The sequence below is a fragment of the Tachysurus fulvidraco genome, chromosome 5, assembly GCF_022655615.1.
Source record: "Tachysurus fulvidraco isolate hzauxx_2018 chromosome 5, HZAU_PFXX_2.0, whole genome shotgun sequence".
Classification (NCBI taxonomy): Eukaryota; Metazoa; Chordata; class Actinopteri; order Siluriformes; family Bagridae; genus Tachysurus; species Tachysurus fulvidraco.
This window is the reverse complement of record NC_062522.1, coordinates 16578833-16599011: the sequence shown is the minus strand read 5'-3', so window position 1 is coordinate 16599011 and position 20179 is coordinate 16578833. Positions and strand designations below refer to the sequence as shown.

At 36.1% G+C, this 20179-nt stretch overlaps 2 protein-coding genes across 6 annotated transcripts; both read left to right on the top strand.

The window, feature by feature from the left end:
• Positions 1–1005: 1005 nt before the first annotated feature.
• Positions 1006–8623, top strand: thumpd3 (THUMP domain containing 3). 4 transcript variants are annotated; one of them, XM_027147123.2, is made up of 10 exons: positions 1006–1165; positions 1502–1685; positions 3321–3398; positions 3548–3964; positions 5281–5411; positions 5741–5810; positions 5897–6012; positions 6207–6314; positions 6943–7066; positions 8202–8623. In XM_027147123.2, exons 2-10 carry the CDS (start codon positions 1509–1511, stop codon positions 8400–8402), a joined length of 1422 nt encoding a protein of 473 aa, XP_027002924.2. In that variant the 5' UTR covers positions 1006–1165; positions 1502–1508; the 3' UTR covers positions 8403–8623. The 4 variants fall into 4 exon arrangements, with proteins under 4 accessions (XP_027002924.2, XP_027002920.2, XP_027002923.2 ...); XM_027147119.2 differs by having other exon boundaries at positions 1087–1189; XM_027147122.2 differs by having other exon boundaries at positions 1123–1290.
• Positions 8624–9819: 1196 nt separating this feature from the next.
• Positions 9820–19778, top strand: LOC113643075 (prostacyclin synthase-like). Of its 2 annotated transcripts, none has more exons than XM_027147117.2 (10): positions 9820–10035; positions 10570–10693; positions 10852–11027; positions 12766–12912; positions 13586–13713; positions 14864–15039; positions 16965–17109; positions 17681–17862; positions 18483–18634; positions 18991–19778. In XM_027147117.2, the coding sequence occupies exons 1-10, from the start codon at positions 9968–9970 to the stop codon at positions 19148–19150; spliced, it is 1458 nt and encodes a 485-aa protein (XP_027002918.1). In that variant the 5' UTR covers positions 9820–9967; the 3' UTR covers positions 19151–19778. The 2 variants fall into 2 exon arrangements, with proteins under 2 accessions (XP_027002918.1, XP_027002919.1); XM_027147118.2 differs by having other exon boundaries at positions 9830–9998.
• The last annotated feature ends 401 nt before the right edge of the window (positions 19779–20179 follow it).

Genomic DNA, 20179 nt, shown 5'->3' with positions numbered 1-20179 from the left:
ACACTTGGGGGGGGGGCTTTCCTATAGTGTTTGGTGATTTAGCCATTACAGTATTAATTAGGTTGTGCACTGATGTAGGATGAGGAAAGCTTGTTTACAGTCTAGTCCTCTATGCATGCCCCTTTATTTCTTCCAAACCAACTTAACAAACCATGTGTTCCTGGAGCTTGCTTTGTACACCGGGTTAATTCCAAATATGAGAAATTGTTAATGCAATGTTAAAAAGAACAAAGACTTTATATACAATTATGTGCTCACCAACTTTGTGGCAGAACCTGTGGTGATCTGGTGTTCACAAACTTTTAGCCATATGATATGATATTATACAGAATCAAGTACCTGCAATAGAGTAATTCAGGCTAAATTACATTAACTTTTGAGTCAATATTTAAAATACCTGTCAGGGTGTGAAATGTGTCACTGTGTGTGTTCTCAGACACCTGAACCATTGTGCCACAGATGGAAAAGTGTGTTTTCTATTTTACATGCCACTGATATAACAATTGTGTGAAATGAATCAGTCTAAATTAATGTGAGACAAAGTCATTTTACTCACATCAATATTTTTTCAACAATTCTATTTTTTTTTTCATTTACAAAAGGAATGATTGCAAGAAATAATTACAAATTTAATTTTATTAAAGATTATAGCAATAAGTCAATGTGTGTATTGCATTATATTTTTCTACACTTACAACCGCAACATTAAAGATGGTTTAAGCTTCAAACACTTATATACACATATAATCCATGAAAAGTTTTTAATCTATAATTTTCAAATGACGACATCATGACATAAATAAGTCAACCACACGTACTATATGCGAAGATACATAAAATCGCACATAGCCAAAAATGTAGTTTCGACGTTTCTTTCTTTTCTTTTCTTTTTTTTATTCTAATATTTCATCAAACCTTAACCCGGAAATAATATTATGTTTTTTTTTGTTTTTTTTTAGCGTGACGCACAGTAGATCTATGACAAAAAACAAACAAACAAAAAAAAAACAACAAAAAAAAACTATGACATACAGTGAGGGGCGTCATAAACATAGCTGTAGATATGTATGCGTCATAAACATAGCTGTAGATATCTATGCGTCATAAAGTTCACATGACCCGGAAGTTTTGAATTACGAGTTCAACATTAAAGCACGTGTAGCCGGTAGATTCTGTGAATGTTTAAATTGCATGTATATTTGTTTATTAACAGTTTGTTTATTGACGTTTAATGTTCGTTTTTTTTTAATCGAAACATCTTGTGAAGAGCAAAAAACAAAAAGAAACAAGGCAGTGATAGTAATATCTCTATAATAAGTGTGCTAAATCCCCATGTAGTAGCCAGATGTGCTATAGCTAATGAACTGTAGTACAAAATGAATATAGTTGATCACTGCACGCTGATATTTGTATCTGAGACCACTGTACTAAAAGGAATATCTGTACACAGACAGAAATGCTGCTCTGACATCTTCTGACCATCACATCCTATATTCCACAGGGCAGAAATGGCTGAGGGGAACGAGGTGCTCCAGTCCCTCACTGTCACTATAGGAGCTACTGTTCCTACGGGCTTTGAACACACTGCAGCTGAGGAAGTGCAGGAAAAAATAGGAGCTACTGCCAGAGTTAGCAAAGACCGAGGCAGAATATATTTTGAAATAACTACGGATCATCTGCATAAGGTTAGTGATTCACAGCTACAGTACGAGCTCTGCACTTATGTGCTGTTTTTTTCTTTCTTTCCAGTAATCCTGACCCAATTCCCTTTATATAAAACAACAGCTGGGAATTTAAATGCGTACCCACTGTACTGTACTGAGTATCATTAGTAACTGCCTGGTCAAGGTAATATTTGCTTATCCCTATGCAAAAAAATAATGCATTCCTTTACATTTCTGTCATTTAGAAGACACCTTTATCCAGAGTGACTTACAATTTTATTTCACATTTATACAACTGAGCGTTACGGGCCTTGCTCAGGGGCCTGCAGTGGCAGCTTGGTGGACCTGGGATTTGAACTCATGACATTCCTGTCTGACATCTTAACCACTAGGCTACCACAACCCTTTAAGCTTCCTGTAGGAACTGAATAACTGTCTTATAAAACATGACATCATAAAAATACTTTAAGAATACTAAAATATTTTGGGTTTTTTTCCCTTTAATCTCAAAAGTATATTTTAAAGAAAGTGTTTAAGTTTTTTAAAACTCCCAAAGCACCGTCTGTATGTTTCAATAACTTTTCAATAACAAGACATTATTTTTTATAAAATACAAGTTCCAACATATTTTTTGAGTGGCAATAATAATACAAAAACCTAATCGGATCCTTCAGGTCAAAGTGAAATTCCAACAGGATTTTCTGAGAAGGAAATGTTTTGGAAGAGAACCAACTGCATTGGAAAATGCTAAGGATGTGTACAAACACTAGCAACAAATAATGGAGCTGAGGTTGAGGACCTGTCAGGGCCAGAATTTACAGCCCATGATTACAGTGCTAAGGTTACTTTCTCTGGATGTTCTGTTCCAGTGTGTTCTGTTGTTTCCAGGAGCATGGTGGTAAAAAAAAATACCTTTCAGCCTAGGTCACACCCACATCTGGTTATAACATGAATACAGATATAAGATATGATTTGGCACACTAAACTGATAAAGATAAAAACATCAAAGCTGTGTAGGAGTTTGAATCATATGTGAGGGGATGGAAATGTTTTTATAATTGTTCAAGAACTGCAACAGGTCATTCATTGTATTGTTGGTTCTTCACATGCAACATGCTGTTATCAATGGAAGTGGGTTATATCGGGCCGAAAATGAAGTAATTCAGTGCTGTATGTAAAACAACATATGTGCATTAAATCTACACACTTGTTTGACATTACATAATAAATGGATAAGTAAGTTTATATTACACAAAAGATTTGGCTGGACGAGACATCCAGTACATATTAGCTACATTAGACATAACCTTTTTTGCTCCAGTGCTAAATTAGAGAGGCATCATACACCTAATATGTGCTGTAAAGCCATACATATCTTCGTGCTTCAGAATGTTGCCATAAGTAACCCTTATGTGTCCACATACTTGACCATATTTGATTTCGTCTGCTATCTGAGATGCAGACGAATTCTCCTGTGTGTGTTTATTAACTGGCATCAAGGATAAAGTAGACTATTAAAAAAACATATACAATTTAAAGTGCTATTTTGTGAAAATATTTACAAATAGGGTGGCTGTTTATTAATGAGGTTAAATGATTCCCGCTATAATAGTTTAAGTTTTGTGTACATGACATGAGATGTGTTTTATATTTTAGGTGCACCATTTGAAGTCTGTGGACAATCTGTTTGTCGTGGTTGAACATTATGACAATTATCAGTTCAAAGAAACAAAGGTAAGCATTTTATTTCTGTGATTATATTACATGTGGTTTTATCTAAAAGCAGGTTGACAAATTATATAAAGTGTATGTTAAACAAAAACAGGTGATTTGTGTATGATGACAGGATGAGTTCTTCATTGGCAAATACTTTGTTTCAATAGGAAGAAGCTTTATTAGACCTCCAGCAGCTTGCTCCTGTGTTGCCCTGGAACAGTGCTTTGGAGGTCTGGAAGATAAACAACTCTCTGAAGAAGAAGAGGAGTCGCAGGAGAGGAGCTGCAGCCCCCAAACCGAAGCCTAGCAACACTGCTGAACCTGAGAAACCCCAAGCCGAGTCTGATACGTCAGAGCTCAAAGAGAAACCGGGAAGTTCCTGTGCTGAGCAGGAGCCGGGTCCTGAAGGAGAACAGGACTCCGATATTCAGGATACAGAAGCTAAGCCTTTGAAATTCCGTGTGACTTGTAATAGAGCTGGAGACAAGCACAGCTTCACCTCAAATGATGCAGCGCGGGACTTTGGTGGTGCTGTGCAAGATTTCTTTCAGTGGAAGGCAGACATGACCAGGTTTGATGTGGAAGTAAGCCTAAAAGTGCATCCATTACACTGCAGCCTGTAGTGTTCTTGTTGTCTGACTAAGGAGGCTTTCATACTGGCAGTTTATTCTGAAACAGCAATGAATAATTGAAAGCTGTGATGCTGAATGGCACCAATGCCCGAGACGACCTATAGGAGGTGGTCTGAGTTCAGTTGTACTGGAACTGTGCCGCACTTGTTCAGGAAGTAAGGTAACCTGTGCATGTGCTTTAGTTAATGATGTATTAGAGTCCTATTGTGTTTCATATGTGCTTTTGTGATGATGTAAGATAAACACAAATGCACCAGACTTCAAAATCAAGCGAGTCAGAAACCAGATCAACGCTGCAGAGGCGTGTGAAAACCTCCAAAGAAGTTACATTTGTTTGTAAATAATGATTATAAATCCATATTTGAATAATAATGTATGATTAAGAGTAAGAAATGATATCTCTGAAGGACTTGTATAATGGTGTTTCAAGCAGGATTAGATTTGCATGGGTGGCACTTGGTGATTGTATTTCTGTTCAGATTTGCAATGTCTGTATGGTTCTTACTTGTCCCATTTAATAAGGAAATAAGTATAAGGAAATCAACCATGTTCTTATCATTTTACTTCCACACAGATTTTCTGAAATACGACACTTCTACCTGCCCAACTCTTTTTCCCTGCCATATGTAGTCCTTTTTTGCCGTTCTTACAATCGAAAAATGGTGACTGCATAATACCAGTAAGCCTATAAAAACATATCTGCAGCTGGTCATAGAAATTTCCATGTTCCGTTTTCTCTGGAAGCTTGTTAAAGGAAAAAAGAGGAGTAATAAAAGGAAAGAACCCAATCCTGCTCACTGATGAAATTGGCCTTCATAACGACCGCTTGTATAAAGCTTTACTTTATGTTCATATATGCCGCAATATCAGGACTGTGGCGTTCGTTCTTTAAGAAAGGAATAAAACAGGAATTAAATGTATTTATAAAATTCCTGAATGACAGATCGTTATTTTAATCTTTTTTTAATCGTTTTGTTTATCTTACATTTAATTTAATACAATGTCCATGAGACAAGTTAGTTCCTGTTTTCACTTTGCAGCTGTCTCTCTTTAAGTTTATAAAATAAACATACATTACACAGCTTGTCATGTTACAGATCAACCAGCACACTTGTCCCTGATTAAATCCTAACCACCTTTTATCAGAAAGACGTGCAAGCAGTTTATTACAATTATGTCATGCTTCAGATTTCAATCTCAACAGGGCTTTAGTCTGTCTCTGTAGTCACTTATTTTATTTATTTATTTATTTTTAATACAAATGTTAGGTGCTGTTGAATATCCACAACAACGAGGTGGTGATTGGCGTTGCTCTCACGGAGGAGAGTCTGCACAGAAGAAACATTACTCACTTTGGTCCCACCACTCTGCGCTCCACACTGGCTTACGGAATGCTAAGGTCTGACAAAATGAACAAATCTAACAAATCCAAAATAATAATACCAGGCATCAGTTACACTGAAACAATGGAATATCTGGTCTGAAAGATTTAAGAAAAAATATTCAATTCTGTGTAGTTTACATGTCCCCTGAGATCATGTGAAACCGATGTACACTTTTTAAGTAATTTTACTCAGTTTCTTCTTGTCAGTGTACTTCATTGTACATTACGGCAGCTCCCTCATTTGGAGTCTGTGAACACTATGATACTGGATATGTCTCTGTATACAACTGTGAAAATTCTAGAATGTTGTAACTATTAATGCTATTTTTTCTTTCTGTTTATAGACTTTGTAAACCACAGATATCAGACATCATAGTAGACCCCATGTGTGGCAGTGGAGCCATACCTTTAGAGGTGAGTAGTTCACCGAACTGTGGGTTTTGCAATAATGTTTTGTGACTCATAAGACATCATCATTTAAACCAGTCTGAATGTCTCAGGGAGTCATTGAGTGGACAAATTCATTCTTCCTTTCCGGAGACAACAATGACATGGCCATCAGTCGAACAGTTAATAACATCAACCACATTGTAAAGAAAAAGCAAGATGGTGGCAGGTAAGCCTGTAAACACTACCCTTTCACATAGTGAAGATGATTGAAGTTCGGTATGATGGAAGTAATCAGAAACCTAGGTGTTAGCTAGGAATCAGATATTAGTAGAAATATCACAATTTTCACATGACACTGTAAATTTGTACAAGACCTGTACAATAAAAGTAACATGTAATGTGTTCCGTGTTTTCATTCAGTGCTTCTCCAGGATTATCTATAGACACTGCGCAGTGGGACTTGTGCCATTTACCCTTGAGAACCAGTTCTGTGGACATCATCACTACTGACATGCCCTTTGGAAAGAGGTAGAGTTATTCTATATTTATATGTAACCCAAATCTATTTATGGTATTTTTATCTGTTTTATACTGTTTTACAGTTGTACAGTATGGTTTAATAAACACGTTTTTTAAGTTGCTCAAACTGAGTCACTGAGGTTTTTTGTTTTTTTTTGGAGAACTAAGATTTAGTTTCTTATAAATGTATTTGAAAAAAGTGGTGCATGGGTGTCAAGTCTTATCAGCAAAAGGCTAATGTGGGTGCAGGTTTTTATTCCCACCAAGCAGGAGACACACCTGTGTTTCGTGAAAGGTTAGATCAACTGATTAAATGCGTAGACTGAGGTGTGGCTTTTGCATGATTGCAATGAAAACTTGCACCTACACAGACCCCTTCCAGATAAGATTTAACACCAGTACAGTAGGTGGTTCTTGGTCATGTTTATTGATGAAGTTTTCCAGCCATTTTAGAGAGGTCCAGCTTAGAAATCCACCCTGTTAATGGCTACAACTGCATGCATTAATTGCTCATCATGTGTATTATAGCAGCTGTTATAGTGCTTCTGTTCAAAGAAATCTTTTTCACTATATATCCTCAAGCCAATAAACAATAATCTATGGATTATCAATTATGTATAATATATTATTCTAAAAGAATGGGCTCCAGGAAGAAGAACTGGAATCTATATCCGTCCTGTCTTCGTGAAATGGCACGTGTCTGCAGGCCAGGTACAGGACGGGCTGTACTGCTTACTCAGGACAAGAAATGCTTCACTAAGGTATGAGTAACAAGCATGTTTGTACAGTTCAGGACTTAGGTTAACATATTTTGACTCGGGACATTCAAACTGAATTTTCCACACATTTCAGGTTACCAGACATTTATTGGCAATTCAGTTAGTCAGACTATTTAACTTTGATCACATTAACAATCGAATAAAGACAGATTCATGTTAGCTTTAATTATAGCAGAACTTCAGTGAGCCAAATATTTACCTACACCAATCTCATTGTCTCTTAACAATTCCTTGTTTGATCCTTTACTACAGAAACAATAACTTTTAAGAATTGAGCACAATCATGTTAGAGACAGAACTACTGTCCAAGCCACACTGTTATACAAAAAGAACGAATATATCCTTCTGACCAATCAGATTCAAGTATTCATACCACACAGCCAGTGCATTGTTCAGGAAGGAGGAACACATCACCATGGAGTATTACAACAAGGAAGTAATGGAGGCCCCTTCTCAAAGACATGCATGAAAATAAATCAGACTGAAGTTTGCAGGTGTTCACCACCCTTTTGGAGTCGTGGTCAAATAAAACAAACGATAAACATTTGATTTGAATTAAGCAATTAATAGGTAACAATACCAGATGATGTCTAATTTTAACCAACAGAAAATGTAAAATAATTAAATGCTTAAACAAATGTGTTTAATTATTATTTTATTGTTTTGAAATTACTTCTTATGGAAATAAGAGATAGCTTAAGTGGCTTAACACAGAAAGAGTACGGTAACCTAAAATGCATGGCGTTAAAGTTGAATGTCTTCAGAAGGTTGGTATATGTAAAGTTTTGACCTCAGCTGTACATTTTCTGATAGACTGACAGAAACCTGACTGTTTGGTATGATGGTAACTTTATAAGGCACATCATAATATCAGTAAATCTTGGGGAAAATCACAAGTTTCAGATTTCATGCCTACATGTTCCGGGAAAAAGACTGTCATTGTAATAAGGTTGAAATCAAAATTGGTTACTTAAACAAATATTTAGACTACTACTTTGAGACTGCTTCTGTGAGATAACTATGAGTAAACTTTAAATAACATCAAGAAGTCAAGAATGGTGTATGCAATAATGGTAATCCCATAGTGTGTACTTGTGTGTCTGTTTATCCTGAACAGGCACTGCTGCAAATGGGAGGGCTGTGGAGGAAATCACACACGGTTTGGGTAAACGTAGGAGGGTTGCATGCTGGTGTGTTTGTGCTGCGCCGCACGGCAGCCCTTTTTGGCAACACTCCAGATGTAAGAGAGCGTCTTGTGGGATGTGACTCACAAGAGATCAACATGGAGGAGAAGGTTCAGTCAGCAAGATCTGAATGAGATACTGTTCAAGTAACTAACAGTATATAAACTCCTCAGTTTGGTCATACTGTATTCAGTTAGTACTGTTGGAATACAATTTTCTTTTCACATATCAGCAACACATTTTGTCTTCGTTTGTGGAAAAAAAATATATATATATATATATTTCCATTGTATGTTGCTCTCAGACTGAAGTGCCAATCAATAACCAATAAATGTTGAATGACTTTCAAATCAAACGGTTGTGTGTTTGTGCCCCAACATTTCTCACAAAGTCTCTGCACAGAATACAGGAAGTGGTCTTAGTTACATAATCATTTCTTCTCCCACACATTGTAAGATGATCTCTTCCATGCAAACCCCGATTGGGTTTAGTTTTGCTGGTGGGAAACACTGACTCCATAAAAATGATAAAAAATTAGTTTTAAATAATTATGAACAGTAAATTTGCCCTGATATCTTAAGCATTTAGAATTGGCTTTGTTAACAGATAAAATATGAGTGAATGATTGGATGAATCTCTCTCTTATTCTCCCTCTGCTGCTCTGCATGTGTCTTTCATGACATGTTACTTTCTTAATTATCTTATTTTCTTAATTAATGTTCTTAAAATCAATAAACTACAAACATGTACATGACTTAAATAATACATTTATTTAAACACATTCATATTTTAGGTATAATTTGTATGTTTGTTTTAATGGCAGTGTGTATTCAGAAATGCATCCTTATATATGTAATACAGTATTAATACAGTATCATGACAATTTTATAACTAACTAACGCTTGCTAGTTTCTTAACTTCAGTTGTAAAGTTTGGGTGTAAAGTTTTGCTGCACCCCCATATAGTATGTATTATGTTAAAGGTATAAAGTATTTCCACTCCACAGGTATAATCATGTATTTGGGCTTTTAATCATCTGCAATCTTTAGCATTTGATCTCTAGATCTTCATTTTTTTTTTACTCCTATTGGCTCTATTTACAAGTACAGTTCAGAAAGGGCTACACATTAAGGGCTTTCCTTATTCAGAAAGTCTGTATATCTTAGAATGCACAGCATGTGGAGAGATCAGGTGGATGAGGTAGAACAGCAGAAGACCATATGAGGTTCCACTCCTTTTATTCAAGAACAAGAATCCCAGGCTACATTGTACACACAAACATAAAGATTTGGATCTAATCTACAAACGGAAATATTGCGTATCAAAATAGAACACAAAGCCTACCAATTATGTGATCTCACAAAATCTGAATTCACCCTGCACAATGCGCCCTGGACCTGTTTTACGCGTAATAACTGCGTAAATTGAACCTCTGATTCCACATTCTTACATCTGTGATTGTTTCGGGTAGCCTGTGTGTTGGGTTAATTTAAATCTACGTCATTAATCAAGTGATCCTGGTCAAATGGGTTTTGGAACACGCCTTTGCCCCGCGCACAATCCTCTCCATCGTGCGTTACAGAAACAACAGTGACACATCTTCCGGTCTTGGACTCGAGCATATAAATCAGTGCAAGTTACCAGCAGTGGTTATAACTCCTACTCTCTCGTGTTTGTTACATGTAGCTGAGGGACCGTCATGATTTGGACAATCATTCTGCTACTCAACGGTATCCTGTTCTTTTATTTCCTTACTAATCGTACTCGGTGAGTGCTGAATCGTTTTTCTTGATCTTGTTTAAAAAGAGCTGCAGTGTATATAATGATCATTTCTATATAATGATAATGATGTGAACTGAAATAGAGTATTTACCAGGGCATTTTTGAATGAACTCAAATATAAAGAACCACAGATTTAATTACACCTCCATCCCTGATCAGTGTGGTTCATACACCTAAGTACATTTGTCGTTTAAACTTGCACATCCCCTATTGATCTTATATCTGTTGTTTTATTTCAATAACCTACATCAGGTTAAATTCACTGCTGCCATTTAAAAACAATATAAGGCTTAAAATAACTAATGCATGTAAAAGCATGTTGATCGATTTAAGTTATTTAAGTCTGCAAAAAGAAGGAATGGCAAAATAAAGAAAAAAAATAAATTTTCTTCTTGGATAATATGGTATATAGCATAGAGCATTATAGAATGGTTTGATATAAAAGAAAAGTTTAGAATTTTATTAATGGTGGAAAAAAAACGATTTTCCAACTTGAACTAAAATTGGTTCTGACTTCAGTTCCAAAAGAGAACCGCCTCTGGACAAAGGAGTTATCCCATGGTTGGGACATGCATTGGATTTTGGAAAGGATGCTGCCAAATTTTTAACAAGAATGAAACAGAAACATGGAGACATATTTACGGTAATGCACAAACCTTTAAGCACATATTTACCCTCTCACTATTCTAGCACCATTTTTAATATTATTTTACATTTGAATATTCAACTTAATGCTGTGTGTTTAATGTACCTGCAAACATGTTTCTCTCAATTTCATTGTAAGGTTCTATGATTTTCCAGGTTCGTGTTGCTGGACGTTACGTTACCATCTTACTGGATCCCAATTCCTATGACTCTGTACTTCATGACACAAGGTCTCTAGACTTTTCAAGCTATGCTCAGGTGCTGATGGACCGGATTTTTAACTTGAGGCTCCCAAATTACAAACCTGACACCGAGAAGGCCATAATGAGAAGGTACAGCTATAGTTATTAGTTCCTGTTTCATTTTTAGTCACTGTTCAGCATAAATCCTTGTTGTTCTTTCACTTACACATTTTATTCGAGAAATTCCCCGTTTCTAATAACCATTTGCATTTTGGGAAACCGCTCACTGTTATAGTTTATTATATTTGGTTGGCATTCCTAATTCAGGGTTTTAGTGAGATTTCGCAGAAGTGACAAGTTTTGCACTTTTATCTGTATAAACACTCAAATTAATTCTCCAATTCATTTAAGGACACATTTTATGAAAAGACTGACAATTATTTTAAATGTGCTCTTAAAATAAAATTCTCTGACATGAATGTAATCTATTTCATTACAAAATAAACATTAAGATAAAAGAGTTCAGAGCTATAGCTATTTCTCATTTGTTATAAAACTCAAATGAGGAAAAAACTTTATTTTTTTCTTTATATGATGGGAAAAGACAATATTATATATTTTAATTTTATGTCTGTGTAACAGCAGGCCAATTTAAAATTATATGAATTAGTCTTCTTCTCCTTTTCTCTCATACCTTCACTGAATTCATTCATTATATATGACTTACACTGTACTTTTCCTCTCAGTTTATCCCAGTCCGAAATGTGTTCATGGAAGCGTTAATGGATTAATTTTGTGAAACTTAGGGCATTGTGTAACATTTGTCTAAATAACACCCATGAAGTGATGAAGTGTGACCTCGCACAATCCAATGGTTTTTTTTAACTGTTCCTGTGGTTTTTCTGGTAAGTGATTTATATCTGGAGCCAGGCAATTGGAGGGATGTTTTCCCAGCACTAAACACCCACACTTGCTGCTTGTAAGCTGATTGAATGGGCTACATTAAATTTGTTTGTACAATCATTCTGTCAGGAATCACTCATCTAAACATTTACATGTTAATAAATTACTCAGACTCAATAGCAGTACCATAGACATTAGCAACATAATCTAGGTGTGAAAAGTGACTACTTAAGATAAATAAGAACTGATGTCTATGGCAACAGTAAAAGATCTGCAAACTTCAATAAGATTATTATTTGATGTGAATGAAAACAAAACATTTTTTAATTCACAGTGTTGAATTCACAGCTAAATTCAACAACATTGAGCTCATACGATGTCTTGATGCACATTTGTGACTGTAAGATATAACTGGTAATTAAACTTAACTAATGTATACTGCATTGTATATACAGTATTATATATACATACTCTAGGCTCTAGACTCTAGGCTCACACAAGCAATATTATGAGGTTAGTTTTACCATTTTAAATATACTTAATGACGAGCTAGTTACCTACTGAAGGAATTCCATATCGCTTTTACAAGTCTATTGTCTAATTGCTTTGGTACTCTCACTTTGTTGTGGTATTTTTACGCATGCACCAAAGGTGTGGCCCATGACGAAATTCATTTTTCAAAGTGCTTTCACCATTTGTTTTTTCCAAACTGTTTTTAACCCATAGATAACATACAAATTTTCTAACATTATAGAAAATGTTTTAGAACAATTGGATTTGAACATCAGACAGCATCATGGTATGCAAATGTGATTTCCTAACATGTCATATCAGGTGTGTTTAGGTTCCTAGGGTTACAGAAAACAAATTCCTCTTTCTATTTCGAGACCAAAGATAAAAATCAGGCAACATGAGCTGGAGTGTTTTTATGTTTTCAATTTCTTTGTTCACATTCCTCAAATCTTTAACACTTTGCTGTCTGTAGGCATTTCCAGGGCGAGAGCCTGTTATGCATGAACCACGTCATGGAGAAGCACCTGCGAACACTGCTAACGTTGGAGACAAGGGCTCTAAACAAGTCTGACTGGAAAGAAGACGGGCTTTTCCACTTCTGCTACAGCCTGATGTTTAGGTATATCCCATGCTAGTAGTTAATACTAAACTGGACAAAGCGGAAGACATATAGCAACCTCCAATAAACAGTTTATACACACTGATGTTTTCCACATTAAATTGTTTGTAAATAGGGGACATGACAAATGTGGGATGAGTTTTAAAAGAAACAAGCCATCAGAATGGAGAAGAGAACATAGGACAGAGTTTACGTACTTTTTGTGAAGCCTATTAGATTTTTTTTTTGTTAGTTTATTTAGTTGTGCTGTTATGGTCTGTGTCAAAACCACATGTAAAATGTATGCTAATTTATAGTAAACTGCAAGACAGAAGAATAAACAGTGAAGCCGTTCAACCCTTAAGAAGATTAGCAGAAAAATTCATGACTACATTATTCTATGGAAAAGCTAACTAATTAAAGAACATCAAAAATATCTTCAATTTATTCCGTAAGAGTTCAAAACAGGTTCCAACTAAAATGACAAAACTTCCCAACTAAAATGCTTACTAAAATATTGTACACACTAAAAACTATAGATACTATGCATTTAAAGAACTATTTATGATCTTCAAAGGACACAGACACTTACTGAGGTTGCTACTGTATAGTCATTTAAGGTTTTGGGGATTTGTCATTCCTTGTTTTTTTGTTTTTTTTAACATTGGTCTTTCATGTCCACTCTCTCTTTTAGGGCTGGATATCTCACACTCTTTGGTGGAGAACAGAACAACAATTGCACTGATGCTGCCAATGTATATACAGAATACCACAAATTTGATAGTCTCTTGATGAAGATGGCTCGCCTCACTCTAAAGTCCGGTCAGTTAAACTCTACTCCATTTGTTATCCTTAAATACCTTTATGTGGTTTGATTGTAGGAATATAGTTTAAAGCTTTAACATGTGTAATGGATTTTCTGTGGTTAGTGTTATCATTGTTAAGCTCACAACAGTATTAATTGTTTTCTAATGCTTGCATGGCAACCTTAATAAATATTACATGATGAATACACCAAATTCTAAACATGGACAAAAGTCATGTCAATTTTAAGGAGTGCCACCAAGTTCTCTAGACGATGTCGGTCTGGGATGATGTCATCAAATATAATTGTTTTTGTTTTGTTTCCAAGGCATCTAAATGAGTTCATTACAGAACGTAATACACTGTTACATGACACCAGCAGTAACACCCTATAAAGCAAAGCCACATTAGAAAGACTTTTCCCTACAGTTATACACTCACAATGATCTCAGTAAATTTACGTTTTTGATATGACTGTTGCTTCTATTCTGAGTAACGATATGACTACGCAGTTTTTATTAAGGGCTTTGCACCTTTACCTAACAGTGGCAGATTGGTAGTGCTTGGATTTAAACCTTTGAATGACTTTATACTGTAGCTCACAGCCTTAAAAGTCACTACTACTGCTCTCAGATGTCTACAGTTTGCTCCCTGTTTTCTTTCCCTGTCATACTGAACAGATTATCTGGTTAAAATCTCGGCTGAGTCACAACAATCATGTCTGATCTTGACTCTATTATAAGGAGTCCACCCAATCCAGTCCACCCAAATATTTTCTAACCTACATGCCCACCCACTCAATTATATAACAGTCTGTTTTCTGGAAGTCTCTATAAGCTAACCAAATGTCAGTCCATTAGTATATGACACAATGTCTTTTTTCAACCATCTCTTCAATTGTTCTTAAAGCTATGTCATCTTTGTCATCATTACTCTGTCATAATGACTCTGTTTCATTAATAGCTAAAGGCATAAACACAAAGTTGTTGCTACTTTTGGTTTGATCACAGTGTGTAGACAGTGTGTATTTTACAATAGATGCATCATGCTGCTGTTTCCTATCCAAACTATGAATCAGTTGTTTATAACTCTTAGACGCTTCCACTTGCTTACTTAAGTCTCACTCTAGTCTTTCTCTCACCCTCACACACACTCTTAATCTCTGTAGGGGAAAAACAAACTACAGGCATGGCGAAGCAAAGGTTGTGGGATTTACTGGCACAAGCTGGATTGAGGCAAGACTCCAGTTTGTGGTTGCAGAGTTACAGACGTCACTTGCAGGCAGAGGGCGCTGATGAGGAGACACAGAGAAAGGCCATGTTGCTACAGCTTTGGGCCACACAGGTCAGTGAGGAACCATAACCGAAATCTTAACCCTAAATCTAACCACAACTAACAGGTGCAGCCATGATATCACTGTAAGCCTTGTTTAGCTGATGGCCCACAGAGTGTATGACATCTTTTCTTTATTTAGTTGGCCTCAACCTCAAACGAGAATATTTAAGTTGCTCTGTGACTGGCTATAGACACTCGTGTATGACGTATACGTACACATTCAGCTGAACATTTTCAAAATAATTCAGAATTTCTAAAGACATGAGGTAGGAACACTTCCTGGTTCCAACACGCACACGCACACACACACACACACACACACACACACACACACACACACACACACACACACACACACACACACACACACACACACACACACACACACACATACACACACAAAACTGCAGAGTTAACATTATCCATCAGGTCACATATTTTGCAATCTTTATTATTAACTATAATTAGTCTGAACTATAATTGTACTGTGTAAATATAACCCAGGTGATGCCTGAGTTATTTTAAGCATTTGTACAGACCTTTTGATGTGTGTAAGCCCTTTGTTTTCATGAATGCTCCGGGCCATTCTTCTTATTACACTTCTATTTGTAAGAAAGCACTGCGATATAAGCCACCCTAATGTCAGTGAAGCTGTCAGAGTTGGCATGCCACAGAATGCTTCATCAATCACAAACCACACCTAGAATGAACCCTGCAGAAATGACGACGAGACTATGAGCACATTGCAGATGGCGCAAATGGAGCAAAAATAAAAAAGTGTTTTACAATTCCACTAGTGTGACTGCACCCAGAAAATACCTGAGAGCATTAGGCTTGGCTTTGACAAATGAAACTCAGATTTATTAAGAACTTTAAACACTGATATTAAAGTCGATATTATCCCTATCAATATTATTTGTTCTTTATATAGATTTATATAACTCATTCTTCCACAGACTCTGAGGGAAATCAAGAAAGATGGGACAAATCTGTGTAGTTATATGTCCAGTGGGAACTACACAGATATCTCCTGTCTTTCTCTATATTTCTCAGGGAGGGAATGTGGTAGAAATGAGATACATAAATCTGAACAGGAGAGAGGGACCTTGCCAGAGGAGAGCAGTGTTGAACAATATTTCTTTATTTTCTTCTAGTTGAATTCAAGTGATATTTTACTCTGTTCATGCATTATATTACATCGATGTTTGTTAGTGCACTGCTGTTTTTATCTTATATTATCCATTATATTCATTTATAAGCTATACTATTTTGTCCTTTTTTTTTAGCATTTCCAGTGTCAATATGAGTTTGCCATTTAGTCCATACCTGCAACCAACAGTTCATAAATGCATAAAATGTCTTTACTATTCCACTAGTGGATGTACTGCCTGATTGAAATGAATTTTCTTGTTTAAACATAAACTTTTTTTTCTCGTTTAAAGTTAATATTTTGTACTAAATCAGCCTTTGAAAGTCAGCATTAATTTATTTATTGTCCATTTATCCAAGTGCTAGTAAAAAAAATGTGCTGGCCATAGTTATGTTCCATAATTTTAACATTCTGTCCTTCATTTGCTCTCAGTGGGCCTCCTTTTATAGTAAGCACTTTGACATTGGTGCTGTGAGGCTAACCAGATTTGAACACTACTGTAGATCATCCTCATTGTCCGAGGACACATTCTTTTCTTGGCTCAACTTATTGCACTAGCTAATATACAGCATACTGTGCTTATCAGCTGTTAGCTTCCACTGTTAATACAAAGAGTGATTAAAATTGTCTTTGGTCTTATGTAATATACCTATTCAGCTCCGTGTTCCACTAGTTGAGGAGGACGAAATTCAGAATAAAGTAAAGAAAAAAGTGTTAATGATAGTTACTTAATGAAAAAGTCAAGAGAAGAGCTGTAATGTTGCATTTTGTTTTCATGCTTTAGGGTAATGTAGGCCCTGCTGCATTCTGGCTCCTGGCCTTCCTGTTGACCCACACACAGGCCATGAGGGCAGTGAGAAAGGAATTTAATAGTGTCACAGTGCCTGGAACCAACACCCTCAACCCACAGGAGAAGACACCTGTATTTGGTAAGACTTATTGTAGTCTTTAGAAAAGCAGGGATAGTGTTTTTGGTCTGTTCTGAGTAAAGATTCAGTTAAAGAAAATGCATATCTAATTATATTAAATACCTTATTATTGAAGAACACAAACCACCTTCTGTGGTGGTTATTAACAAGTGATCAAGTCTAGCATTCTCTACCATGGTATCCTCTTTCCTCTGATTTGCTGTACTCAGTTTCTAAAATTACTGGAAGAAGGAAGTACAATGCAATAAGATATGTGACGCTGTTGTAACAATGACGATAGCGCACCGTCATATCGCCCACACTACACAGCTCTAATGTGTCTCCAGGAGATTAACCTGAGGTACAGATTTAGCCTGCTCAGAAAAGAACAGTGCAAAAGCGTCTTCAAGGTCTGACTCATGTAAGACCAAAGGTTGCACCAGGCAAACACTAGAAAATAGTCTACTCAACAAGTCTACCTTTAGAGAGTGTCTGTCTCTCTGTTTGTAAAATAATATGCTGTATTTGTAGGTACAATACTTTGTTGTTTGAAGGTTGTATATTTATGATTGCTTTTTAAATGTTAATATAGACAGTGTGCTGGAGGAGACTCTCCGCTTGACTGCTGCCCCATTCATCACTCGGGAGGTCCTGCAGGACAAAACCCTGCGCATGGCAGATGGACAAGAATACGATTTAAGGAAGGGTGACCGCATCTGTCTGTTTCCTTTCATAAGTCCACAGATGGACCCAGAAATACATCTTGAACCTGAGGTACACATAGAGTCAAACATGTAAACACACAAGTATACTCATGCTGCAGATCACAAATAGAACTGTATCAGTAACATTATTATATTCAAACAGCACTGCACCGACCCCTTCATTAAGAGTGACTACATGAATAGATACTGTTGTCATCACTTCATGCTTCAGAATAACTGAGAACGGCACTCATAATTTTCAGCAGTTACTAAATGAGCACTTTGGGCTGTTTCATAGTGTAATTTAAACACACTATTGTGGCCAAAAGATTCTGAGTTTACACATTGTGAGACTTTAAACTTAGCATGGATTACCCTTTGGAAAGGTTTAACCCAGGACCCATGTGTCAGCCATTGGATTAACGTGCAGTGATAATAGAAAGATACTAATTGGTGGAAAAGCCTTGTTACATGTCTGCGTCATTGCGACTATTACCTTAGCAAAGCTATCGGTTCGGAAAATCTCACCTGATGTCAAATGTAATGACAATGTCTTGGGTATCTGACTGTAGTCCTTATTGATTTAACATGGAACATTTTGTCAAATGCTGATCTGTCACAGATTAGGGAGAGCACTTGTGTGTGTGCAAATCCTTTCACTTACCTGTGTCTCTGCTATTTTCTTTACAGAATTTCAAGTATGACAGGTTTCTAAACGTAGATGGATCAGTAAAAAAAGACTTCTTTAAAGGTGGGAGGAGGCTGAAGTATTTCACCATGCCTTGGGGAGCAGGGACCAATGTGTGCGTGGGAAAGCCATTTGCTGTTCAGTCCATCAGACAGTAAGTGTCCTGTATCCTCTGAGACAAAATGCATTCCCCAAAGCAAAGCAAACACCCTTAAACTCACCTACTGCACCTAAACAAGGGCCACAGAGATTAAGGTTAACACACACACACACACACACACACACACACACAGGGTGCAGGAAGGGGGACTCACTAATTATGATATTGTAAAGAATCTAGCTAATCTAGCTGTTTTACATGCAAAAGCCATTTAAAGAGTTATGCAACAATCCCACTGTAGGCAAACACATACTAAAAAAAACCCTACTTCTAAACTTGCATTTGAGACAAACTTTTTAACCACGAAAAACTTTCCTTATGTATGCCATTTTGTCTCTGTATTTTTCCAGGTTTGTGTTTCTGGTTCTCTTCCATCTGGATATTGAGCTACATGAACCTGGAGCTCAAGTGCCTGAAGCAGATGTCAGTCGCTATGGTTTTGGAATGTTACAGCCAAACAAGGAGCTTCAGATCCGATTCAAACGCAGAGATCTACCTTGTTTCCTATAACAATACACCTGGACTAATTACCCAGCTCATCTATACATATTTATTTAACATTGTTTAATATTTTTTTTACTTATGACTGTAAATAATTTTGTATATATTTGAAGACTTTGTATCTTATTTTTTTTTGAAGTATAAACAAATGTGAAATTATTTAACAACCTGATTCTTCAAATAATGTAAAACCTTCCCTATGGCTGGTTTTAATATATAGTTATATACTTATAACAATACTGCCAGTTCTCACCATATATAAAGCACAAAAGTTTGATTACATGCTTATCACACAGCCGATGGTTCTAAAGCCTGTACCGTCTCACTACAGTCTGTCACCGTGTCCTTGTAGGCACTAATCCTAAAGCTGCACTAAATAAGAACATGAGGATTCCCCAGTTAGACCATTGTCAATATGTTTTTGAATTATAGAGTTAAAATTAAAGAGTTTTAACAGAGACCAAAATGTTTCTTTTAACTTATACCTTCTTTATACATTCTTAAGCATGCCTAAGTTGAATTGGCTCTGGCCCCAATTACTGCCAAATATCTAAACAACTGAATACTGCATTTGTACACATTTCTCTTTTTTGTTCCAGGATACCACAAACTGATTAAAAATGACAATTTTTCATTATATGTTTGTCAAGGTGCTTTATCCTTAAGTGCTCAGTTCTAACCTGCCGTTAATTGCTCTGGATTAAAAAAATCATCAGCTAAATGGCTTTAAATGCAAAATTTTAACATTATTTAGTAAGGAGGTTCCTTAAAAGGTTAAAATGTTTTCACACACTTTTCAACACATTCAAAATCAAAAGAACATTAACATTGCAAAATAGATGGATCAATAGTACATCAGTGGTCCTCTATGATTTAGTTGGGTATGTTGTATTACTTTAAAGGTATAAGGATAAATTTGAAGTGCCCTTGATGATATCACAAAGCAACAAGAAGAATCGTTTGGTACCTTTATTACAGAGATTGTATGTATTATTTATGGCTAACTGTATTTAACACAAACATTTACATTATTCAAAG

Bases quoted from the DNA above. Each gene is read 5' to 3' on its own strand.
- thumpd3 (XM_027147119.2), top strand. The intron at 3,965-5,280 runs GTAAGCCTAAAA...TACAAATGTTAG, and splicing joins TGACCAGGTTTGATGTGGAA to GTGCTGTTGAATATCCACAA. The intron at 5,811-5,896 runs GTGAGTAGTTCA...TGAATGTCTCAG, and splicing joins GTGGAGCCATACCTTTAGAG to GGAGTCATTGAGTGGACAAA.
- LOC113643075 (XM_027147117.2), top strand. From the start codon at position 9,968: ATGATTTGGACAATCATTCTGCTACTCAACGGTATCCTGTTCTTTTAT. The intron at 13,714-14,863 runs GTCAGTTAAACT...TAATCTCTGTAG, and splicing joins TCGCCTCACTCTAAAGTCCG to GGGAAAAACAAACTACAGGC. The intron at 18,635-18,990 runs GTAAGTGTCCTG...GTATTTTTCCAG, and splicing joins GCTGTTCAGTCCATCAGACA to GTTTGTGTTTCTGGTTCTCT.